We start from the raw sequence: 26644 nt of genomic DNA on the forward strand, positions 1-26644 counted from the left end.
CGTACATGGAAGTAAGAGGCATTATGACACTTAATTTTATTCCTCTTTTCTTTATGAATAATTCCTAACATTCTGCTTGCGTTTCAGACCGCCACAACACAACAGAGGCTGGCACAGAAAGACGAACCAGCCCATCCAGTCATTCCACCCTAAAATACATTCCAGCTGCCATTCACAGCAACTGCTTGTAAGATCTCTCTCTAACAAGGACAGTTTTTCTCATTCTTCATTTGTACTTCAACATCTTAAGCAACTGTGAATATACTATGGGGGCAATTCTACAACTGGGCACACCCCTTGTAGGTGCACCAATGCTGTACAGGGAGCACCTTTTCTAACACGGCATCTGGATTCCATTATAGAATTGTAGCGTAAACCCTCAGGGGCACGCCTAATATAAAACATAGTAACATAGTAGATGACAGCAGAAAAAGACCTGCACGGTCCATCCAGTCTGCCCAACAAGATAAACTCATATGTGCTACTTTTTGTGTATACCCTACCTTGATTTGTACCTATCCTCTTCAGGGCACAGACCGTATAAGTCTGCCCAGCACTATCCCCGCCTCCCACCACCGGCTCTGGCACAGACCGTATAAGTTTGTCCAGCACTATCCCCGCCTCCCAACCACGTACCCATTTACACCAGGTCAATGGCAGGTATAAATCAGCACACCTAAGTGCAGCGTGCAATGCACATAACTTACAGTATTCTATAAGTCACATGCGTTATGTGGCAGCTCTGCCCATGCTTTGCCTACGTGCACTTATGCGTTGTAGCACTTGTGTGTGCAAGGTGCGTGTTACAGATGGGCTCGGTTATAGAACTCTCTGTCATACCCCAACTTTGTTCACACATAGCTCCCCTTCCATTTCATATCTAACCACAGGCCTTGTCACAACTGAAACGGCTACCAATACTGGCACCACTGTAGCCCAACCATCCAGCTACTTAAGTGCCCTGTGTGTCTTTGCCAGATAGACCCTGCTACATGACTGCCTATACTTACTACTACTTATCATTTCTATAACCCTAAGTACGTAGCGCTGTACACTTGAACATGAAAAGACAGTCCCTGCTCGACAGAGCTTACAATCTATACTTCCACTAGGCCTTCTAGTTATTACTGACTTCACAGCCTGCTAATTAATCCTGTCACCACAAACAGTCAACTGCTGAGAAGCACACTTATTACACTGTTCACAGAAATTTGTCTTTGTCAGTCTTCTCAGCACGGTGGTCCTGACAAGGGTAGGCCATGCAACTCACTTTTTAGTACTTACTGGGCACCACAAAACTACGAGCATGAAGGTGCATGGCCCAGAAGTTTATTTTGTTGATCATTCACAATACAGTGGAACACAAATTACCAAAATAAGCTCTTTTAATGACCTTTATGGTGAAATTCGTAAACAATATTCAACTCTTTCCTAACAGTTTCATCTCTACAGAGCAAACAACTCCTTAGATGGCAGCTTGAAAAAGTGTTCACACTTTTTTTTTATTAAGTATTTAACATAATAAAGGAAAAAAACGAATTGATACACATATAAAACAAATCTAGCACACATCAAGGGGAGACCAACACTGGGAATTCTGTTTCATCAAAACTAAGATAAAACTAAATAGAAATATCTATAGGCCTAGGGGAAAAAAAACCCTAAAAACCTGGTACATTAGCAACTAAGAAGTATTAACTGCCTTGGACAAAAAGAAAAGACTCTAGATGCACAGGATTCCACCCCCCCCCCCCCCCCCCCCAAAAAAAAAACCCCAACCAATTTTGATTCTGCACCGTAACCAGGCACTTAAAGGGAAACTTCAAGACAAAAGTGCCTCCCACCTTCAAAACACGAGGTTTAAGCAGCAGGAAAGCTTTACGATGCAACTGAGTCACCCTGGCTACATCAGAACTGTCTGCCTACAGAAAGGAATACTTTTCTTCAGAAAATATGCTTTCATAATCTATTTTTCTCTCCACCGAACACAGTGCTACCAACAAAGTAGCTCTCTTGGTGATGTTATCCTGTGATGATTCTAAAAATTTAGTCAGATCCAAACTATCAAGTTATCAAACTCTCCTTCCTGATTGGTCTGGTTTACTCCCCTAGGAAGATAATATCCAGATTTGACATCACCAACTTCAATAGCAATTGCAATACGTCTTTAACATACATTTTAAACAACTCCATAGAGGACAAATCAGGGGCAGACTGACCATTTGGGCAACCAGGCAGTGCCCGGGCGCCCAGAGGCTCTGCCTGGATGCCAGCTGCACACTACAGCCCTCCCTGGTCCTACCTTTAAAGGGACGCTGCTGGTGATCTAGTGGCCTCTGCAGGGGGAGGGGGGGACATATTCTTTCCTGACTGTTGTGCTCCTGCTATTCCCCCTGCTGGCACCACCGTACTTTAAAAATGGTGTTCAAGACTCCCTGTGGAAGTCTCACAAGACTGTTGAGACACGCTAGAGTACTGCGGCAAGTCTCAGCCGACATTCTGAAAACACGATGGAGCTGGCAGGTGGGGGAACAGTGGAAGCAACGGGCAGGAAAGAACATGATCCCCCCCCCCCCCCCCCCCGCAGAGACCACCAAGGCCCCTCAGGTAGGACTAGGGCAGTGGGGGCAGCTGCATGGTGGTGGTGGGGGGGGGGGGGGTGTCGGCCAGCGGACAGGTGGGGGGCCCAGACCACACTCAGTCTGCCCCTGGGACAACTAACAACTTGTAGGAAAATTAAGCAAATGTAAATTAGACATGCTATTTGAGATTTCCAGATTTTCAAGGTGGAGGTGTATCATTAAACTGTCCTTTACCATAGCAGCGGTGGCAGATTGAACAAAAGAAATGTGTGAATTAATGTTCTCCAAACCTTGCTCCATCTTAAGCAACCTAGCATTGTGTTCAGTTACTTTGTCCACCACTTCCTCTGAAAATTTACTAAACTATAAAAGATTATCCATCTTTACTACAGCATCATATACATCTTTTAAGGACACATCTCCTGCCACAGGAGAATTAGGAAAAGATATATAAGTAAAAAAAACACTCAAGTACCTTTTCCTGGGGCACTTTCTGCTGAAACTATAGAAGAATCATTGTGAGGTGATGTATTCTCAAGGACGACGATCCCTGTGGAAGTGTAGCACCTCTCCAAAGGCGTATGCAGCAGTTCATCATCCCAAACAGGTTGTGGGGCTGGGCTGGGCTGGACTCCCCCCCCCCCCCCCCCCCCCGGATGAAAGAGAAGCCTCTGAAGTTTAAAGTGTATTCACCAAAGACACAGGTCCCAATGTCTTAGATGACTGTAAATGCAGATCCACGGAGGCCATATTAACTTTCTACTCTTATAGCTCCCCATGGGTGAGGAGCAGAGGTACCACCGTCCACGCTCCTCTGTGGCTCCTTACACCCTACAATACTTGCTATTACCGTCCAGTGCCAAACCTATGCTTCTTGTCAAAAATGCCAGATAAAATCGTATTCCTTCAGATCTTGGCATTTGCTGAGAAAACTTTAGCACTCCATCCAAGATGAATCAGGTTTCAGAGTACATTTCAGTACCGAAACAGTTCATACATCATTGCAAAGTGAAATACACTCTCACCTAGATAAGCATAAAGTAATTTTGACAGTCTCCCTAGATCTATCAGCCGCCTTCGACTTAGTCCACCCTACTTTGTTGCTTAATCAACTCTCTTCTTTAGGGATTTCGGGGACTGTCTTGAGCTGGTTTTCTTTTCTGTCCAATCAGACTTTTGGTGTTATTTCACCAAAGGTCTCTTCAGATATTCAATCTTTACCCTACAGGGTCCTTCAGGGTTCTACACTTTCTCCTTTCTTATTTAACATCTGAGTCCACTAGCTACTTTAATCTAGTCAGGAGGTATTTCTGCTTATTTCTATGCTGATGATATCTATCCAACACATCCGTTTTCTCCAAACTTAGGCCCATTACAGAATTGCCCTAACTCCATAAGGGATTGGTGCTAAACAGGGGGGAAAAAAAACAGCTACTTGCTGGATTTCTGATCACCTAGCTCCACCATCAGCTGCTCTTTCGTTATTTGGGCATCCTGTCACACCAGTCATCTTGTTTATGTTTAAATATCTTTATTATCATTATCCAACAAAAGATACGTAAAGTATGTGGAAATACAAACAGCAAGACTACCCAGAATTCCAAGCACAATAAATGACAATAAGCAAGATTTTGTATGAAAATCACTACCCCAACTCCCTAAGCTACTCATTCTCCATCCCTCCCTATAAGCCCACAACCCCCCCCCCACCCTAACTACTACCAGCAAGTGCATGGAATCACTGTAAATGAAGGGTGTTCATAACAGAAGAACAAACATGGCCCACCAATGTGTCCAAATATGGGGTCCACAGTTTAAGAAATGATTTCTTTGCTTTCCAACCTCGGGTATCCAGAGAAAGGCGCTCCACTGTTGATAAACATATGATTTCTCTATAAAGTACAAGAGACTGCATCTGAAATACAATGCAGTAAGACATATCTCTTAGCTATCAGAGACGCCTTTTGAAGGAAAAGACTGGACAGGAAATCCAATACGTTAGCATTTAATTTTCAAAAAGGAGACTATGATAAAATGAGAAGAACAATGAAAAAAAAAATAAACTTAAGAGGAGCAGCTGCAGAGGTAAAAAATTTACATCAGGCATGGATGCTGTTCAAAAATACCATCCTGAAAGCCCAGGCCAAATATATTCCATGTATTGAAAGAGGAGGAAAGAAAAACAAACGACAGTCATAATGGATAAAAAGTTAGGTAAAGAATGCTATTAGAGCTAAAAGAAAATCCTTCAGAATATGGAAGAAGGATCTGACTGAAAATAATAAGAAACAGAATGCAAAGTGCTGATAAGGAATGCAAAGAGGGACTTTGAAAAAAAGATTGCATTGGAGGCAAACACACATAGTAATTTTTTTTTTTAGGTATATTAAAAGCAAGAAGCTGGCAAAAGAATCAGTTGGACCGCTAGATGACAGAGGGGTAAAAGGGAAGATAAAGCCATAGCAGAGATTTTAAATGAATTCTTTGCTTCTGTCTTCACCGAGGAAGATTTGGGAGAGACACCTGTGCTAGAAATGGTATTCAAAGCTGATGAGTCAGAGAAACAATGAAATCTGTATAAATCTGGAAGATGTAATGGCGCAATTTGACAAACTGAAGAGTAGCAAATTGCCTGGACCGGATGGTATTCATCCGAGAATACTGATAGAATTGAAAAATGAACTTGTTTCTAGAAAGGATAGAGAGAAAAGTGGCCAAAATGATTAAGGAGATGCAGTGGACCTCTTATAAAGAAAGTCTAAAATTAGGGCTCTTCAGATTGGAGAAAAGATGGAAGAGAAGGGGATATGATAGAGGTTAGTAATATGTAATTTATCTTTAAAATCAAGCATTGTACTGGAAGATTGGAGAGTGTCCAATGTAATGCCGATTTTTTTAAAAGGTTTCAGAGGTGATCCAGGAAATTATAGACCGGTGAGCCTGACGTCGGTGCCGAGCAAAATGGTAGAGACTATTATAAAGAACAAAATTACAGAGCATATTCAAAAGCATGGATTAATGAGACAAAGCCAACATGGCTACACTAGAGGGAAATCTTGCCTTACCAATCTATTACATTTCTTTGAAGAGGTGAACAAACATATGAATAAAGGTGAGTTAGTCAATATCTGGATCTGGATATTCAAAAGGCATTTGACAAAGTACCTCATGAAAGACTCCAGAGGAAATTGGAGAGTCATGGGATAGGAAGTAGTGTTCTACTGTGGATTAAAAACTGGTTAAAAGATAGGAAACAGAGAGTAGGGTTACATGGTTAGTATTCTTTAATGGAGATGGGTAGATAGTGGGGTTACAAAGGGGTCTGTGCTGGGACTGCTGCTTTTTAACATATTTATAAATGATCTAGAGGTGGGAGTAACTAGTGAGGTAATTACACTTGCTGACACAAAGTTATTCAAAGTTGTTAAATCGCAAGAGGATTGGGAAAAATTACAAGAGGACCTTAAGAGACTGGAAGACTGGGCATCCAAATGGCAGATGGGGTTTAATGTGAGCAAGTGCAAAATGACGCATGTAGGAAAGAGGAACCCGAACTATAGCTACATAATGCAAGGTTTCACACTAGAAGTCACAGACTAGGAAAGGGATCTAGTCGTCGATGATATGTTGAAACCTTCTGCTCAGTGTGCAGCTGCAGCTAAGAAAGCAAATAGAATGTTAGGTATTATTGGGAAAGCAATGGAAAACAAAAATGAGGACACAGAGCCGTAGCGAGGGGAGCTGACACCCGGGGCGGGTCGCCGCTGCGCACCCTCCCCCGGGTGCAGCACGGCGCACCCTCCTCCCGCTGGAGCGCACCCCCCCCCGGAGTGCATACCTATGGCGAGGGACGGGCGGGAGGGCCGATCCGCCCCGACTGCACGTTGCTGGGGTGTGTCAGCTCCGCGCTGATTCACTGCTCTCTCTGTCCCAGAACAGGAAGTAACCTGTTCCAGGGCAGAGAGGGCAGTGCACCAGTGCGGAGCCGACACCCCCCCAGCGGCGTGCACCCGGGGCGGACCACCCCCCCTTCCTACGCCACTGTGGACATTATAATGCCTTTGTATCGCTCCATGGTGCGACCGCACCTCTAATATTGTGTGCAATTCTGGTCACCGCATCTCAAAAAAGACAGTGGAATTAGAAAAGATACAGAAAGGAGCGACGAAAATGATAATGGGGATGGGACGACTTTCCTATGAGGAAAAGCTAAAGCAGTTAGAGCTCTTCAGCTTAGAGAAAAGATGGCTGAGGGGAGATATGATAGAGGTCCATAAAATAATGAATGGAGTGAAATGGGTAGATGTGAATCGCTTGGACAGGGGGGGGGGGGGGCACGCAATGAAGCTACAAAGTAATACATTTAAAACTAATTGGAGATATATTTCTTAACTCAACATGTAATTAAACTCAAATTCATTGCCAGAGAATGTAGTAAAAGCAGTTAGCTTAGCGGGGTTTAAAAAAGATTTGGCTAGCTTCCTAAAAAAAGTCCATAAGCCATTATTAAAATGGACTTGGGAAAAATCCACTGTTCATTTCCAGGATAAGCAGCACTGTTTGGATAGCTTCCTAAAAGAAAAGTCCATAAGCCATTATTAAAGTGGACTTGGAAAAAATCTACTGCTTATTTTTTGGATAAGCAGCATAAAATGTATTGTATTGTTTTGGGATCTTGCCAGGTACTTGTATCCTGGATTGGCCACTGTTGGAAACAGGATGCTAGGCTTGATGGACCTTTGGTCTGTCCCAGTATGGCAATACTTATATACTTATGCAAGCCTCAAGTTATTTCTCACTCATAATTACTATAAACAGAGAAAACAGAGAACTTATGAGACTGCCCTGGAATGAAGTTCACCAACATCTAGAGATCTCTTTTGTTTTGAACCAAACCACATAAAGTCACCTCAAAGGCGGAATTTTCAAGGGAGGTAAAGCACAAATATGAAGCCATGTGCCTAAGGATTTAGGAAGTTCTAGTGATTGTCTTTTAAGCCTGTGTGCACGATTAGGCACACACTGCCAACGTGTCACCACAGTTTTGTCAAGCTGAGGCGGAGCTACTGGTTCTGGGTCTTGCCAGAGGCCTGCTTTCCTCAGATATGTTCTAGCTTCTACCAGGCTTTTTACCAGATAGGTTTTGCCATTGATCACAAATGACAATCCAAATGGGAATAATCACCTGTATCTGATACGTTCCCTGTGAAACATGAAAGTGACAGACCAAAAAATCATGCTTTTTTTGAAAGATGGCATTCAACAAATCCTGAAAAATTTGAACTTTTTTGTATTTATACTTCACTTCCCCTGCTTTTTGCACAGCCGTTAACACCTCTTCTTTGGTCAAATAGGAACAGAAACAAGCCACAATGTCTTGGGGTCTGTTATTATTTGGCAGGTCTAGAGCCCTATAAGAATGATCCAATACAATGCCCAAAGGTAAACCTGAGGGCAAATTTGCTGGTTGAAGCAAGGCTGAACAAATCTGTCACAATGAGAGCACAGTTTTCTTCACCCTCTGGCTCCAGTATACCACATAGACGGATGTTATAGCGGCGCACACTGTTCTCCACATCATCTATTTTTTTCACTTGTCTCCAGCAAGTCAGTAGCGTTCAGCCACTTGCACCTCAATCGTGTCCCAGCATTCCCTATAGGTCTCCAACTGCTGTTCAGTTGCTTCCAACCACGTACCCCAAGTCTTCAAGGCCTGTGCAGAAGTGATGTATCAAAGTCTTTAATTCCTTCATTCTTTGTCTGCATCACACTGTAAATCTTCTTTTAAAGTCCAAAGTAGTTGCTGCAGATTTCTTTTTGTTAGGGGCACAGTACTCTCAGTTGACCCCGAATCCCCAATGGGGAGGTCTGAACAGTCCGCGTCACAATGGCCTAATGTGGCCTGATCTGCCTCACCCAGACCACCCGGTTCGTCGAGCTCTTCGCGACATAGGTTATTGAAGTATTGTTTTATCTCCCCTGGGCATTGGCAAGCCATCGCAAATAAATCTGGGCAGACTCCCGCACTACTACCAATAGTTTTAGAACACTGCTCAACAATCACCTTTTGTGCAGGACTCAGAGCTTCAAGCTGAGGCTGCCATCGTAGCGATGACATCAATGGAAGTCCCAGTCAACTCGTTTAAATATCTTGGGGTCTTCCTGGGCTCCAACCTTTACTTTGTTCCACACGTCTCACATTTAATTAAGGTTAGTTTCTAAACTCTTCAGCAATTACAATCAGTTACGCATCTATCTGAGCATAAGGTTTTCCATGGGCTCATTCTTTCGCTTCTCATGACAAAGTTGGATTATTGCAATGTTATCTACGTTGGTTTACCAAATTCAATACTGAAAAAGGTACAATCAATTCAAAACATAGCAGTTTAGTCGCTATGTCATGCAAAAATATCGGACCATGTTACACCCGTTTAAAAAGAATCACTGGTTACCTATAAAACAAAGAATCACCTATAAGATTTTAAAGGCCACTTAAAATAGGTCTTCCAGATTACCTTGCCATTCTTATAATTCCATATACACCATCCAGAGTTGTTCACTCCATAAACGATTACTGTTTAGTATTGACCAACCCAAAACAAGCATGACTTGAATCCATGCGACATGCTGCTTTTTATTTCCTGGCCCCTATTTGGAACGAGCTACCTCTGTATATACGTAGTTATCTCCTCCCTATAGGAATTTAAAACAGCAGTAAGAACTTGGCTTTTTGGTCAAGCATTTGACACACAGACTATGTGGGTGTAGTCTCTCCCTCTGGAAGTCTCTCTCATTGATTGAAGTCTTATTTATTTATACCTGGTTATGACTGAACCCTATCCTTTGATCTGTATGTGTTTACCACAATTGACCTTCAGTGCTATGTGTGCTCTATTCTTTATACCATTGTAGTCTCTTCTGTTTCTGATTATTTCCTTTTTGGAACCGTGTACAATGCCTAGCTCTGCGTGTCAGTTCAGGCGGTACAGAAAGTAATAATCTGTAAACTGTAGACAGAACCCATGCTCTCTCATCATAAGTGTACAGATACAAAGGCAGAATTCCTTCACACCTTTATTTATTAGGATTTATTTACCTCCTTTTTGAAGGAATTCACTCAAGGCGGTGTACAGTAAGAATAAATCAAACATGAGCAATAGCCTTTGTAACAGTAACTGGGCAATAAAAGCTGTACTTTCTATCTTCCTACCTTTGGAAGCTGCCATGTAGTCTGACCACTAGAAATGTACTAAGTTACCAATGGGTTTGATTTTCAGGACATCCCTAATACATACACAAATCTCATGCATATTCATTACCTTCCTATCCCTGTGAGAAATTTCTTCAGTGTTACAATTCCTATATTAATTCTCCTTAGTAACTTTAACTGTTTTCAATGTTTAACAAAAATTTATTCAATATTTCTTTTACAATTTACAAAATCTTAAAATCCTCCTTATCCTTACTGTTTCAATCACTTACATACATCCATGCACCTCTCTTCATACTAACTACATTCAAACATAAAATCATGAATATGAATAATTTGGATTTATTCACACTGTGATGTTGATGGATTTTATGTTTGAATGTAGTTAGTATGAAGAGAGGTGCATGGATGTATGTATGTGATTGAAACAGTGAGGATAAGGAGGATTTTAAGATTTTGTAAATTGTAAAAGAAATATTGAATAAATAAAGTTTTGTTAAACATTGAAAGCAGTTAAAGTTACTAAGGAGAATTAATATGCATATTCATTAGAGATATCCTGAAAACCTGACCCATTTGTGGCCCTCAAAGACCAAAAGACAATACCACTGCACAAAGTCATCACACACACAGTCGTATGTATGTTTCTCAACAGCTTTAACTATAAAGTGCAGAGTATTACTATTCTTTCCTGCCTGGGCAACTAAGGCAAGCTAGATTTTTCCCTGGCTTTACTACTGATTTCATTATTTGTCATTTTATGTCTAACATTTTATACCTTTTTTCCTTTGGAAAGGTTATCAATAGAAATCAAACAAAATAAAACATGGAAAAGAAAATAAGATGATACCTTTTTTTATTGGACATAACTTAATACATTTCTTGATTAAGTTATGTCCAATAAAAAAAGGTATCATCTTATTTTCTTTTCCATGGTTTATTTTGTTTGATTTCTATTGATAACCTTTAAGAGTGGACTAACACGGCTACCATACCTCTCTACTTTCCTTTGGAAAGAAATGCATCAAATTACGGTTCTAGGTCAGTTTAAAATCTAGGTCAGTCTTGGACTTTTTGTGCAGTGTTCACATTTCAGAAGGATCAGTATCCCAGGTGCATGGTGGGAATGGCTAGCAAGCAGAGCTTTCAGAAACTTTAACTGCTAATGTTTCATGAAATTAAACAGAACCAAAAAGGGGTTCAGAATGACTGACTGTTTTAATCAACAACTCTGACTAAATTCTTTGGTTACTGCTCCTTAAAAGTGATTTTGCTTTGTCCAATAACAATGTGACAGATTAAAGAGACTCATAGCTATGTGGTGGCAGATTCAGGTTCAGTGTGCTCTTAATTGAGGCTAGCTGGGGTCAGGTGTTTCAAAAAGGGAGGAAATGCTCCATCCCAGGGAGGAAAAGAAGGTGAATTACTGGTGTTGGATTCAGCCCTCCTTCTCAGAGATGGTCTCAATGGAAACATTTGTCTAAGCTCTTGGACCCAGGAAGGGTTCCCCATGAACGCAAAGTATGCTGTCCTGGATTCAAAGAAAAAATTGGTTGAGGAAGGTGGGAGGAAAAACAGACTTATAATTTATCACTGATTACTAGCTGTAATAGCTATGGTTATTGATAGCACAGTAAGGAAGCAGCAATCCAACTCGCCAACAGATTACAATAAAAACCTAACCTGGCTGCCAGTTTTCATCCATTGGTGGTCATGCAGTCGATATATTTCTCAAAGAGTTTTACTGCCCTACTGTGTCTTTCAGTTGAAAGGGAAAGGTGACGAGGATGATAATTTGGCTGGCTATTAATTTTCTACTACTGTTTTGGCAATGTTTCTCAAAGCTTACCTCCTACTACTTCTAAGAGAGCTGGGGATGGACAAGAGGGTGAAGTCAGTTTCTAGATCCAGGTGGGCTAACTCATTCCTCAACCCAGTCAGGTTTTCAGGATTTTCACCATAAATATGCATGAAGGAGGGGGAGCAGCCTCATTTCCTGCGATACCATCTACCAATGCAATCCTACTACTACTACTACTACTACTACTACTATTTAGCATTTCTATAGCGCTACAAGGCATACGCAGCGCTGTACAAACATAGAAGAAAGACAGTCCCTGCTCAAAGAGCTTACAATCTAATAGACAAAAAATAAATAAAGTAAGCAAATCAAATCAATTAATGTGAACGGGAAGGAAGAGAGGAGGGTAGGTGGAGGCGAGTGGTTACAAGTGGTTACGAGTCAAAAGCAATGTTAAAGAGGTGGGCTTTCAGTCTAGATTTAAAGGTGGCCAAGGATGGGGCAAGACGTAGGGGCTCAGGAAGTTTATTCCAGGCGTAGGGTGCAGCGAGACAGAAGGCGCGAAGTCTGGAGTTGGCAGTAGTGGAGAAGGGAACAGATAAGAAGGATTTATCCATGGAGCGGAGTGCACGGGAAGGGGTGTAGGGAAGGACGAGTGTGGAGAGATACTGGGGAGCAGCAGAGTGAATACATTTATAGGTTAGTAGAAGAAGTTTGAACAGGATGCGAAAACGGATAGGGAGCCAGTGAAGGGTCTTGAGGAGAGGGGTAGTATGAGTAAAGCGACCCTGGCGGAAGATGAGACGGGCAGCAGAGTTTTGAACCGACTGGAGAGGGGAGAGGTGACTAAGTGGGAGGCCAGCAAGAAGCAGATTGCAGTAGTCTAAACGAGAGGTGACAAGGGTGTGGATGAGGGTTTTGGTAGAGTGCTCGGAAAGAAAGGGGCGGATTTTACGGATGTTGTAAAAAAAGAAACGACAGGTCTTGGCGGTCTGCTGGATATGAGCAGAGAAGGAGAGAGAAGAGTCAAAGATGACCCCAAGGTTTCGAGCTGAGGAGACAGGGAGTCCTGATCCAGTTTGGGAACCACCAATCTAGATGGCTCAGTGGGGTAATTCTATAATCTAGGCACCTGCAATTACACATCTAAGAACAAAATAGCCATACTGGGTCAGATCAATGGTCCATCCAGCCCAGTATCCCAAATAGTAGTAAGATTTTATGCTACCAATCCCAGGGCAAGCAGTGGCTTCCCCTATGGACCTTTCCTCCAGGAACTTGTCCAAACCTTTTTTAAACCCAGATATGCTAACCGCTACTACTAAATCTGTTGCGCACTTACCTGTGAAAGCACCAGCAGAGCTCCTAAACGCTATTCTGTAACAGTGTGACTAACATAAATAGCGTGTAAACACAAGGGGGTGTACACATAGGCAGGGCCCCCAGTTACAAGTGGAGCTTACAGAATATTATAAGTACATAAGTAATGCTACACTGGGAAAAGACCAAAGGCCCATCAAGCCCAGCATCCTGTCCCCAACAGCGGCCAATCCAGGTCAAGGGCACCTGGCAGCTTCCCAAACGTACAAACATTCTATACATGTTATTCCTGAAATTGTGGATTTTTCCCAAGTCCATTTAGTAGCGGTCTATGGACTTGTCCTTTAGGAAACCGTCCAAACCCTTTTTAAACTCTGCCAAGCTAACCGCCTTCACCACATTCTCCGGCAACGAATTCCAGAGTTTAATTACGCGTTGGGTGAAGAAACATTTTCTCCTATTTGTTTTAAATATACTACACTGTAGTTTCATCGCATGCCCCCTAGTCCTACATTTAGGAACCCGTAATTATGCTACTTCTATGACTGGTGTTAACTGCAGGCATGCAAATGTTAGCCACACTGAGACAGGGTTATGTTAGTATTCTATAATGGAACCTGGGCACCCAGATACTGTTATAGGAAAGGTTCCCACTGTGCAGCCGTGGGGCACCCATTGATAGAGCTGCCTACAATATGTGCTTGAAGCTGACTTTTATGGTTACATATACGCAGTGTAGTTATTTAGTTTCTACGATTCTTTAAAAAAAATACTGGAAACTCTTACAATCTCACATGGCTTTTGAAGGTAAATATTTACAAGCTGCTTATAGTAGAGGGAAAAGGTGAAATTAGGCCTTACCTGCTAATTTTCTTTTCTCTAGACCCTCCAGACCGGTCAAGACGCTTGGGTTATGCACGCCTACCAGCAGAGGGAGACTGAGAACACTAACTTTAAACTGTGTACATCTAACCTGTGCCTAGCCATCTATAGTCAGTATACGCTTAGCAAAGCAGAGAAAAAACAAACTCCTGGAACAGTAACTCTGAAACTAAAAACCCCTGTGCCTGGAAAACCCATAGCTAAACACCAACAGTGTGCGTGGACAGACGAAACGCCAAAGCGTCCCGCTCTGAAGAACATGAAAGTCAAAGAAAATCTCTCCAACCATACTACACATTCAAAGAATAGTCATAGCAGAACACGGCTCAAAATTACTTCTGATAATAGACAGGGCGGGCTCTTGACCGGTCTGGAGGGTCTAGAGGAAAGAAAATTAGCAGGTAAGGCCTAATTTCACCTTCCTCAGCAACCCTCCAGACCGGTCAAGACGCTTGGGAAGTACCAAAGCAGTAGAAAATTAAGGGTGGGACCCACGGAAAGCAGAAGACAACACCGCCGCTCCAAACCGAGCATCCTCTTTTGCCTGAACATCAATTCTATAATGCTTCACAAAGGAATGAATGGACGACCACGCCGCTGCCTTACAAATGTCCTGTGGAGGGATAAAACTACTTTCCGCCCAGGAAGCAGCTACCCTCCTAGTAGAGTGTGCCTTAAGTAACGAGGGTACTGACTGACGCTTCAACAAATACGCTGAAGCAATAGTCTCCTTCAACCATCTAGCCAGAGATGCCTTAGAAGCCGCTTCACCTTTCTTGGGACCTCCAAACAAAACAAACAACCTATCCGACGTCCGAAAATCCTGTGTTCTGCTCAAATACGCCCGCAAAATGCGGCGAACATCCAACTTAGCCAAACAACGTTCAGAGCGATCACCGGAACGATCCCCCAACACTGGCAACGAAATCACCTGATTTACATGAAAGGATGAGACCACCTTAGGCACAAAGGAAGGCAGTGTCCGTAAAGTACAGAAAAGGACAGAAAAGGCTCCCTACAAGACAAAGCCTGTAGCTCTGAAATTCTACGCGCCGAAGCAATGGCTACCAGAAAAAACGTTTTCAAAGTAAGATCATTACATGTGATGGACGCCAACGGTTCAAACGGAGGTCCAACCAGAGCCTCCAAAACCAAATTCAAATCCCAAGGCGGAACCATCGGACGAGGCGGTCGCAGCAACTTTACTGCCTTCAAGAACCGCCCCACGTCCGGCAAAGCCGCCAAGGAAACTCCCCGAATCTTGTCTCTGAAACAAGACAAAGCTGAAACCTGTACCTTCAGAGAGGAGAGAGAGTGGCCCCTGTCTAGACCGTCCTGCAGAAACTCCAAAACCTCCGCTATCGAAACACGCAGAGGAACATACCCCTGCTCCTTACACCAGTTCTCGAAAATGCGCCACACCTGCACATAAGCCAAAAAAGTGGACTTCTTACGAGACCGCAACATAGTGTCAATCACCCTAGCCGAAAAACCTTTCTTCCTTAATCTGTGCCTCTCAAGAGCCAAGCTGTAAGCGAGAATGGAGAGGGGTCGGCCATCTCGATCGGCCCCTGCACCAATCTGACCTCGGGCCCCAACGGAATCGGATCCTGCACTAGCAACCGAATCAGATCTCCGTACCACGGACGCCGAGGCCAATTGGGCGCTATCAGAATCACTAGACCGGCATGGCGCCCGATCCGCTGCACCACGCGGCCCAACAGTGGCTACAGCAGAAACACGTAGAACAACTGCTGAGTCGGCCACGGAAGGACCAACGCGTCGATGCCCTCGGCCCGAGGATCCCTTCGACGACTAAAGAATCGAGGGACCTGAGCATTATTGGCCGACGCCATGAGATCCACCACCGGCCGACCCCACTCAGACACCAGCCGCTCGAAAACTGAGGGATGGAGAGACCACTCTCCGGGATCTAACATGTGCCTGCTCAGAAAATCCGCGCTCACGTTGTCCACCCCTGCTACGTGTCCCGCTGAGAGACCCTGCAGATGAGCTTCGGCCCACAACATCAACTCTGCCGCCTCTACAGCTAACGCTTGGCTCTTCGTTCCTCCCTGCCGATTGACATAAGCAACGGCCGTGGCATTGTCGGAAAGAATCCTGACTGCCTTGCCTTCTAGAAGGCTCTGAAAGGACCGAAGAGCCAACCGAATCGCTCGCGTCTCCAGACGATTGATGGACCAACAAGCTTCCTCCGACATCCAACATCCTTGGGCTACCTGACCCAGACAATGCGCCCCCAGCCTGACAAACTCGCATCCGTGGTCAGCACCACCCAATGTGGAGGGTTCAGCGGCATGCCCTTCGTTAGATTCGGAGAGTGTAGCCACCAGAGAAGGCTGTGACGGGCAACCCCCGACAGAGGGAGTTGCTCCTCCAGACACTGGGACTGAAGGGACCAATGAGCCAACAACGCTCTCTGTAACTGTCTCATATGGGCCCGGGCCCAAGGAACCACCTCTATTGCTGCCGCCATCAGACCCAACATCTGAATATACGCCCGAGCCGAAGGCGCCCTCTGTGCTCGGAGCTGACGGATCTGTTCCTGCAGCTTGGAGATGCGAGGAGCAGTCAAAAACACCCGGACTTTCTTCGTGTCGAAAAGAACTCCCAGATATTCCAAGGACTGTGACGGTACCAGGTGACTTTTGGCCAGATTGACAACCCAACCCAGCGATTGCAGAAAGGTCACCACACGACCAGTGACCTCCTCGCTCTCTGACCTTGACTTGGCTCGAATCAACCAGTCGTTCAGATAAGGATGAACCAAAATGCCCTGCAAGTGCAACACTGCCGCCACAACCACCATCACCTTGGAAAAAGTGCGAGGAGCTGTGGCCAGACCGAACGGAAGCGCACAAAACTGAAAATGTCTCCCTAACACCATAAAGCGAAGAAAACGCTGGTGTGCCTCTAGAATGGGAATGTGCAAGTAAGCCTCTGTCAGGTCTAAGGAAGTCAGAAACTCTCCTTCCTGCACCGCTACAATGACTGAGCGTAACATCTCCATCCGAAAGGAAGGAACCTTTAGAGCCGCATTGACCTTCTTGAGATCTAAAATGGGCCGAAAGGAACCCTCTTTCTTGGGGACCACGAAGTAAATGGAATAACAACCCGTTCCTCTTTCCCCTGGAGGTACAGGCACTACCGCTCCTAAATTGATCAGACGTGACAGAGTATCTCGCACTGCTCTCGCCTTGCGTCTTGAATGACAGGGAGACACGAGGAAGAAATAGGACAGAGGCCCGTCGAACTCTAGCGCGTACCCGTCTCGCACGACCTGCAGTACCCACTGATCTGACGTGATCTGGACCCACCTCTGGTAAAACAAGCATAAGCGAGCCCCCACGCGAACCAGAGGCTGGGTCTCCAAACCATCATTGAGACACACGGGACGTGCCGGCCGCTCCTGAAGAGGAACCTCGCCCCCCACGACGGCCCCCTCAAAAGGACTGGGTTCTCTGGAAAAACCGACCCCTAGACCCCCCAGAAGATCTACCGGGTCGGTACCGCCGAGCCTCCTGAAACCGGCCACGCGCCGCAGCCCCCTTAGAAGCCTTAGGACGAAGCTCTGGGAGCCGAGGGACCTTAGCATGGTGATGCTTCACCAACTTATCCAATTCCTCCCCGAAAAGCAAGGAACCTTTAAAGGGTAGGGAACAAAGTTTTGCTTTGGACGCGGCATCAGCGACCCAGCCCCGCAACCACAGGGCCTGCCAAGCCGCCACCGCAAAGGTCATGTTCTTGGCAGATGCCCGCAATAAATCGTACAGCGCATCTGTCAAGAAAGACGACCCCATCTCCAACTTAGCCAAATCTTGCACCAAAGAAGCCCTATCAGCCTGCGGGCTATCTAGGAGCCTCTCAGCCCAGCGAAAACACGCCCGAGCCACCAGACCTCCACAAACAAACGCTTGCAACGCCAAAGCAAAAAGATCAAAACTCCGCTTCAGGAAGGTCTCCAATTTCCTATCCTGGGGGTCCCGCAACGCAGCCCCCCCCCCCCATCCACTGGAATAGCAGTTGCCTTAGTCACTGCCGTCACCATGGCATCCACAGTCGGAGGCTTGAGAGAATCTCTATCCTCCTGAGGAAGAGGATAGAGCTTAGCCATAGCCCGAGCCACTTTACACTGAGTCTCCGGTGAGTGCCACTCCTGTGTGATCATATCTCTCAGGTCTGCGTTCATAGGAAAAGAGCGAGAGACCCATCTGATCCCCTTAACCAAAGGATCCACCTGCTTCCCATCCCCTAAGGGAACTGCCGCAGGATCAAACTTCAAAGTGGCCGACACCTGCTCAATGAGCTCAGATAGCTCATCCCTGTGGAAAATCCTAACCACCGAAGGGTCCTCACTGGGCAAAGCCGTATCCATATCCTGGCCTGCAACAGACCCCTCCTCCTCCTCCAGAGGACTAAAATCGCCCTCAGAATCCAGAGGAGAAAAAACCTCTACATCTTCTGACCACTCCACAAGTGGTCTTTTAGCAATAGCCCCAACCGTCCCTAGACTAAGGGGCTCCGCACACGACAGCCCCGCCTTCCAAGCCTGGAACAAACTCCAAACAAACTCCGGAGGAAACCTCACGCTGCCAGAGGTCTCCCCCCCGGGTTGACTCGAAATCGGGAGTCCCTGAGGCCCCATGACCGGCTCAGCGCCTACCGGGCCCGAATCCAAAATGGCGGCGGTTCCCGCCAAAATCGGGACCGCTGAAGAAACACCAGCCCGAGACGCACCAATCTCCTGCGAGCCCGCCGAGGGGACCTCCGCCGCCAACACCGGCGGCGCGAGAGATTGGGGCTTGGGCTCCCCACAAAAACAGCAGGGCCCACCGACCACGTCTACACCCCGACGCGCACACAGCCAGCAACAAAGTAACTTCCCCGACATGCTCAAACAAGAACAGCTGATCAAAACAACAAACAGGCGAAAATAATGCAAAGACACTCACCAGCGCCTAGAAAAGATCTCCAGCTCTCCCAGACCAGCTGAACAGCTCCGGAACCACCGGAGTGCAGCTCCTGCAGCTCTCTTCACGAGCTGTACTCTTTACTTGTTTTTTTTTTTTAATTAACTTTATTTGAGCCTTGCTGCTGCAAACTATTCGGCACTCAAGGCTGCAGGATTAACACTGCAGCCGAGGCACAAAGCTGCTCACAAAAGGGAGAGCCAGTCAGGGGGAGGGACCCGGACACCCGGGTGTGACACCCCAAAGGGGACAATGGTGAGCCCCACCGGACCCACCAACCCCTCGCACACTACAGAATTCCAGGCACAGGGATAGACTACTGTTCCCTAGAGAAAACAAAAACCAAACTCTCAACAAGGATCTAAATCCCCCCAGATCGGACAAGCTGCACGTCTGCCCTCTGCTGAGACTGAGAAAATACTGACTATAGATGGCTAGGCACAGGTTAGATGTACACAGTTTAAAGTTAGTGTTCTCAGTCTCCCTCTGCTGGTAGGCGTGCATAACCCAAGCGTCTTGACCGATCTGGAGGGTTGCTGAGGAATTTAAAGGACATTCTGTGTCCTTCTGTGTTACCAGATCCTCAGTGACTGATTGTGAAGGAAGCCAGTGGGCATAGACCTTGTAATGTATGTCAAATGTGTGACCTCATAAAACAGACTGAGGCGTTCATGAATCCTCTGAATGAGAAAAGATACGTTTTGAAATAGAAGACAACTTGCAGGACAGCGTCTGTAGTATACTGTTTGAAATGCTCCTGTAATAAAATCTATGTAGGACAAACATCACGAAGATTCATAAAAGTAATATTACAAGAAAAAAAACTGATGCTCCATTAGTAAAACACTGTATACAATGTCATCATGATTTCCATGAATTTAGAACTGCTATATTAGAACATTAGAAAGCTGTCACACTCCACTTCCCCGGCTGCCAGGATGTACGATACAAAACAGTTTACTCATCAGGCTTCACCCACCTATGCACTAAGAGCTGGCATGCATTCCCTAAAGCATTGAGGAGCCTAGATGCTTACCTGATCTTTCATAAACGACTCAAGGCCCACTTCTTCAAAAAAATCTTTCCACGAAGCTCCACTATGAATCAGTTATGAATAGTCATCACTCTTACTGAGCAACATCCCCTTCATCCCTAGCCTGGTCATGACCCCGCATTAGATTCCCGTAATAGATCCACCTCCCTACCCTGCCACCATTCCCCCTGTCCATATTTCCTCCTGCCTCACTTCTCCCCCTATCCCTCTTCAATTTTATGTAATTCAGATCCACTATCTTATTGTATTTCTTAGTTCCAAGCAAGTCACATCGAAACATCACAAGTTGGAAATTGTGGGATAGAAATGCTCTAAATAAATAAATAAAATAAATAAATTATGTGCCTTATTATGATCTCCATTGTTTTCCCTTTGGCTGCACCCCATGATATTAATTGTGGTCTAATAAGGAATGTATAGAGTTGATATTGCTAAATTAAATTTTAAAAAAGTGTTTGAAGCTTATTGGCCAGATCTGCTTTTCAAAACAATTAACTGGTTTCACTACAGCCTATATTTCTCACCATGTTTTAAAATTAACATGCTCTACTACAGCTATCCAAATGTACAGGGACAACTGCAAAAGACTGTGCTGTCACTCAGAGATGCGAAGTTTCTCGCCAAGTAATGATATTACTCGAAGAAGAATCAGAAAATCAAAATTTAAAAGTACAGGGAAAAAAGGCTTAGAACAAACCAAAAGTAATGAGGTCATGTTGATCCAGTATGATTAGCTGTTGAAAAATAGATCCTACAATTTGGTAAGGATAGGAAGCGAACTTGCTCTAATTATATTAATCCAGTATGAATACAATTCCATTTACACTAAGTAAAAGTTTGGAATTTAAACTAGATTGTTTTTCGGGGAGGTTTAACAGAGAGAATATTCATACCATTGATGCCAGTATAGATACAATTATCCTTTAGGATGTCACTTCTAGGCATCTTCTCGGGGAGGTTTAACAGAGAGAATATTCATACCACTGATGCCAGTATAGATACAATTATCCTTTAGGTTGTCACTTCTAGGCATCTTCTCAACAGACTGCGTAAGCCTGAAGAGGCAAGGAACCTGTGATACGGACTGACTACACCACTAACGGGGGGGGGGGGGGGAATCTTTTACTAAGCCACAGTAGCGTTTTTAACTTGTGGTAGAAATCAGCTGGAGGTAAATTATATTCTTATCGGTGTCTCGGCATTTACCGCCAGATGATTTCTTCCGCAAGCTAAAAATGCTACTGTGGCTTAGTAAAAGACCCCCTAAGAGAATGGGCTACAAAGCAAGGGCATAACAGTAACCATAAGAAAGGGGATGAACCATCCTCACTCCTCCACACGAGTGGTTTTATCTTTGAACAACAAAATAAAAAGAATTTGTCTGCAGAAACATTTCCTTTTTCCCCACCCCCGCACCCCGACCTTCTCCCTAGATGGCTTTGCACTCATGTGATTGTCATTTGAGCTCCAGGAGGTCTGATATTGAAGAGCTACATAGACGTCTTATATTTTGAAGCTCCTGCTCCGTAGACACCTTAGTTGTGTGGACAAAATACAGGAGGGGACAGAGAGATGTGCCAGAGACACAGTTACTCTTCAACCAGACGGCAAGGATATTCAGTTAAGTTTGGCCAGAAAAATACCTGGCCTAAGTCTACCAGACTAATTATATGGTTAACCTGGTATATTCAGTAGTGGGGATTTAGCTAAATTAAATTAACTGAATATTACCTTAACTAAATATGCCACAGCTGAATATTGGTCCCAACATGATCATCAGAAGGAATAAAATATACAAGGAATAACTGAGGACCATAGCACGCACTTACATCAGGAATAACAACAGTTAGTTTTGGGTTCAAAGCATGATACACTTTTCCAATGGCCCCTTTGTAACACCAGAAAGGGTTGTAATCCTGCATGTATTTGGTGTTTGAGTCCCTAGCAGTGGTAAAGATCTTGTACCAAACTGTCGCATTGCTGTATGTTTCAGGAATGCAGTGTGCCGGTTGGCTGTAAAAAAAATAAAAAGAAAGAAAGAAATTAATACATTCATACATAGAGGGAGAAAAACATTCACACTACAGAGCTCATTTTCAAAAACAAAAAAAACATTCAAAAAAGGGCACAAAGCACTAGATGGTCAAAAACATCCAAATTGCTATTTTTGGACCTCATTTTTAAGACTTTCTATACAGTTCATCTAAATCTCGAGGGGCCTTGTTGGAGGTATGTTTTGGGCGGGCTTACGATTTGGATGTTTTTGTGCAATAACGGAACACTGTAAAAACATCCAGGGCAAAAAAAAAAGACGACGTTTTTGGCTAGACCTACTTCAATAACAAGTGCCAAAAAGATGCCCAAACTGACCAGATGACCACTGAAGGGATGAAGGCAACACCCTCCATTAATCCCCCAGTGGTCACTGGCCCCCTCCCACCCTCCCTAAGAGGTGAAAGTGACAGTATATACCAAGCTGTATCACAGCTGCAGATATAGCGAAGACACTTACCTGTAGCAGGTATTCTCCAAGGACAGCAGGCCTTATATTTGCACAAGTGGGTAACGCGGCACCACATTGCCCGGTCCGGAGCTTATAACAAAGCTTTAGAGAGCTTTGTGGAGCATGAGACTCCACCGCGCATGTGCAAGTGCTTCCCACCCGCCGCAAGGGTGCGCTTACTGCAGTTAAATACTACAGCATGAAAAAATAAAATAATAGAAGACAACTCCAAGGGGAGGTGGGAAGGATTGTGACATTATAAGGTTTGCTGACCTCAGAGAATACCTGCTACAGGAAAGTATCTTTGCTTTCTCCGAGGATAAGCAGGTCTATTTATTCTCACAAGTGGGGAATCCCTAGCATCCAGGCTCACCAAAAACAACAAACATTGGTCAATTCAGCCTCGTAATAGCGAGGACATACTCAGATCAACCTGAAACTATATATAAACTAAGTGAGAGTGCAGCCCCCCCTAGGCCCATTTTATTCTGAATGGGCCTGGGGGGGGGGGGGTGGAGTTGAATTCTAGATCCCAAACTCTGCAACACTGTCTGCCCAAACCACCTCTCGCATTGGGTGTCCTGCTCTAGGAAGTAATGAGATATGAATGTGTGAAATGAAGACCACGTCGCAGCCTTGCAAATTTCTTCAATGGAGGCTGATCGCAAGTGGGCTACTGACGCAGCCATGGCTCTGACATTGTGAACCTTGACAGCCTGGGCATAAGTGAAGGAAATGCAATCTGCCAGCCAATTAGAGATTGTGCGTTTCCCAATGGCAATCCCCATCCTGTTGGGATCAAAAGAAACAAAAGGTTGGGTGGACTGTCTGTAGGGCCTTGTCCACTCCATGTAATAGGCCAATGCTCGCTTGCAGTCCAAGGTGTGCAAGGTGCTCTCACCAGAATGGGCATGAGGCCGGGGAAATAATGTTGGCAAGACGACTGACTAGATGGAACTCCGACACAACCTTTGGTAGGAACTTAGTGTGCATACAGAGGACTACTCTGTTGTGATGAAATTTAGTATAAGGTACATCCACTACTAGAGCCTGAAGCTCACTGACCCTATGAGTTGAAGTAACAGTTAACAAGAAAATGACCTCCCAGGTCAATTACTTCATGATGGCATGAAGTAAGTGGCTCGAAAGGAGCTTTCATCAGCTGGGTGAGAACGACGTTGAGATCCCATGACATAGGTGGAGGTTTGACAGGGGGCTTTGACAAAAGCAAACTTTTCATGAAGCGAACAACTAGAGGTTGTCCAGAGACGGGCTTACCCTCTACACGCTGATGATAAGCACTAATTGCACTGAGGTGAACCCTAACAGAGTTGGTCTTGAGACCAGATTCAGAGAGGTGTAGAAGGTATTCAAGCAGGGTCTGTGCAGGGCTGGAAATAGGATCTAGCGTCTTGCCCTCACACCAGTCGGCAAACCTCCTCCATTTGAAAGAATAACACCTCTTAGTGGAATCTTTCCTAAAAGTCAGCAAGACCCGAGAGATACCCTCTGACACACCCAAAGAAGCAAATTCTAGGCTCTCAACATCCACGCTGTGAGGGCCAGAGACTGAAGGTTGGTATGCAGAAGAGATCCCTAGTTCTGCATGATGAGGGTCAGAAAACGCTCCAATCTCCATGGTTCTTCAAAGGATAACTCCAGAAGAAGAGGGAACCAAATCTGCCATGCGCAGTAAGGCGTGATCAAGATCATGGTCCCCTGGTCTTGCTTGAGTTCCAGCAAAGTCTTCCCCACGAGAGGAATTTGGAATGGTAGCCCTAGAGTCAAATTGGATCGAATGGTCCACCAGAGGAGAGCGTGAACATCTGCTAGAACTCCCGTAACCTGATACCACTGAGAGACTAGGGTCCATTGGGCGGATCTCATGTGAAGGCACGTCATGGGTGTCACATAAACTGTGGAAGCCATGTGGCCCAGCAACCTCAACAGCTGCCGAGCTGTGAGGCTCAAACCTGAAAAACCAGAGCCACTAGAGTGTCCGCTCTCAGTCCTAGGAGAAAGGCACGAACCTGCTGTGTATTGAGCACGGCTTCAATGAATTCCAATTGTTGAGCAGGGTGAAGATGGAACTTGGGGTAGTTTATAATGAACCCTAGAAGCTCTAGCAACTGAATAGTCCTCCGAATGGACTCCTGACTTGGGGAAAATCCACTGCTTCTAGGATAAACAGCATAAAATGTATTGTACTTTTTGTGATCTTGACAATCCAGGTGCCTGGATTGGCCACTGTTGGAAACAGGATGATGGGCTTGATGGACCTTCGGTCTGTCCTAGTATGGCAATACTTATGTACTTATGACTCCCAGTCTGCATAGCGACACTGCAACTACCACTGGACATTTGGTAAATACCCTAGGAGCTGACGCGAGGCTAAAAGGCAACAAGTGGTACTGGTAGTGATGCATTCCAAGCCAAAATTGGAGCTACTTCCTTCAATTCCAGATAGCATAGCCAATCGTTTTTCTGAATCAACAGTAGAAGGGTGCCCAGGGAAACCATTCTGAACTTTTCTTTGACCAGGAATTTGTTCAACGCCCTTAGGTCTAGGATGGGACACATCCCCCGTGTCTTCTTCTGCACAAGGAATTACCTGGAATAGAATCCCAGCCCTTCCTTCCCTGGTGGAACGGGTTTGACCACATGGGCCTTTAGAAGGGCAGATGGTTCCTCTGCAAGTACCTGCTTGAGCTGAGAGCTGAAGTAGTAAGCTCTCGGTGGGCAATTTGGAGGTTTTTGAAGCCAAATGAGGGCGCATCTGAGGCGGACTATTTGAAGAACCCACCGGTTGGAGGTTACAAGGGGCCATCTAAAAACTTTCAGCCTCCTTTTGATGGCAAGTCATCCAGGACGGACACTTTCACAGCAGCTAGGTCTGCTGGAGCCAGTCAAAAGCTCATCCCTTGCTTTGACTGGAGAGCAGCAGAGGCCTTAGGCGCATGCTGTTAATGAGAATGAGCATGCTGGGGTTGAGCTTGAACAGGCCTGTGAGAAGTGGTGGCGTACCTACCTCTCTGTGAGTAGTAGACACCCCTCCTCAATTTGCCAAAAGACCTCCTAGAGGAGCAGGCCGATGCAGAAGGCTCCCACTGGGAGAAAGAAGAGTTGGTATCAGTGTGTTTCTTGATTTGGTCAGTGACCTCCTCAACCTTCTCTCCAAAAAGGTTACCCCCCCAAAGCATAGGGCATCTACCAGCCTCTGCTAAATCAACTGTCCCAAGTCAGAAACAAGCAGCCATGAGAGTCTGCATATTGCTATACTTTGAGCAGAGATCCTGGATGCCACATCAAAGGTGTCATAGGCACTTCTGGCCAAGAACTTATGACACGCCTTCTGCTGCTTGGCCTACTGGCGTATTGACTCAGTCTGCTCTGGTGGGAGAGTCTGCCAAGTCCAACAGTGTCTGCACAGAGTCCTGCAAGTACACAATCGGAAAGAGCTGGTATGATTGGATATAAGACACGAGCACCGAGGCCTGGAACATCTTCCTCCCAAAAGAGTCCAAGGTCCTAGCTTCTCTGCCTAGGGGCGCCGAGACATAGTATCTAGAACTCCTGGCCCTTTTCAGAGCTGATTCCACCACCATGGAATTGTGAGGCAAATGGGGCCTATCAAAACCAGGTGTGCTGTGTATCCAATATATGGTGTTGGATCTTCTTAGGCAAGACAGGGACTGACAGAGGGGACTCCTAGTTCCTATTGAAGACTTCCTTGAGTACCTTGAGGAAAGGGACAGAGTCACAGCCTCCCTAGGAGGTGTCACATAGTCCAGGACCTCAAGCATATTAGTTTTGGACTTGTACTCCACTTCCAAATGAAATGAACAGCCTCAGTCATTTCCTTTACCCATTCAATGTATAAAAATGTAAGATACTAAAAAAAAAAAAAAAAAAGAGCTCTATCAGTCTCAATCAAACCTGTTAAGTCATGGCAGATTTGGTTCCCTCTTCTTCTGGAGTTATCTTTTGAAGAACCATGGAGATTGGAGCGTTTTCTGACCCTCATCATGCAGAACTAGGGATCTCTTCTGCATACCAACCTTCAGTCTCTGGCCCTCACAGCGTGGATGTTGAGAGCCTAGAATTTGCTTCTTTGGGTGTGTCAGAGGGTCTCTCTCGGGTCTTGCTGACTTTTAGGAAAGATTCCACTAAGAGGTGTTATTCTTTCAAATGGAGGAGGTTTGCCGACTGGTGTGAGGGCAAGACGCTAGATCCTATTTCCAGCCCTGCACAGACCCTGCTTGAATACCTTCTACACCTCTCTGAGTCTGGTCTCAAGTGCT

The 26644-nt window shown here is 45.1% G+C and overlaps 1 protein-coding gene across 2 annotated transcripts in view; it reads right to left on the reverse strand.

Moving 5' to 3' along the window:
* The window catches only part of TMEM248 (transmembrane protein 248), a 119305-nt gene that overhangs the window by 11692 nt on the left and 80969 nt on the right, over nt 1–26644 (reverse strand). For both annotated transcript variants that reach the window (XM_030222110.1, XM_030222111.1), the window contains exon 5: nt 21670–21853. In XM_030222110.1, coding sequence (XP_030077970.1) covers nt 21670–21853 — 184 coding nt within the window. The remainder of the gene's footprint in view (nt 1–21669; nt 21854–26644) is intronic.

This window comes from Microcaecilia unicolor, chromosome 13, assembly GCF_901765095.1.
Source record: "Microcaecilia unicolor chromosome 13, aMicUni1.1, whole genome shotgun sequence".
Lineage (NCBI taxonomy): Eukaryota > Metazoa > Chordata > Amphibia > Gymnophiona > Siphonopidae > Microcaecilia > Microcaecilia unicolor.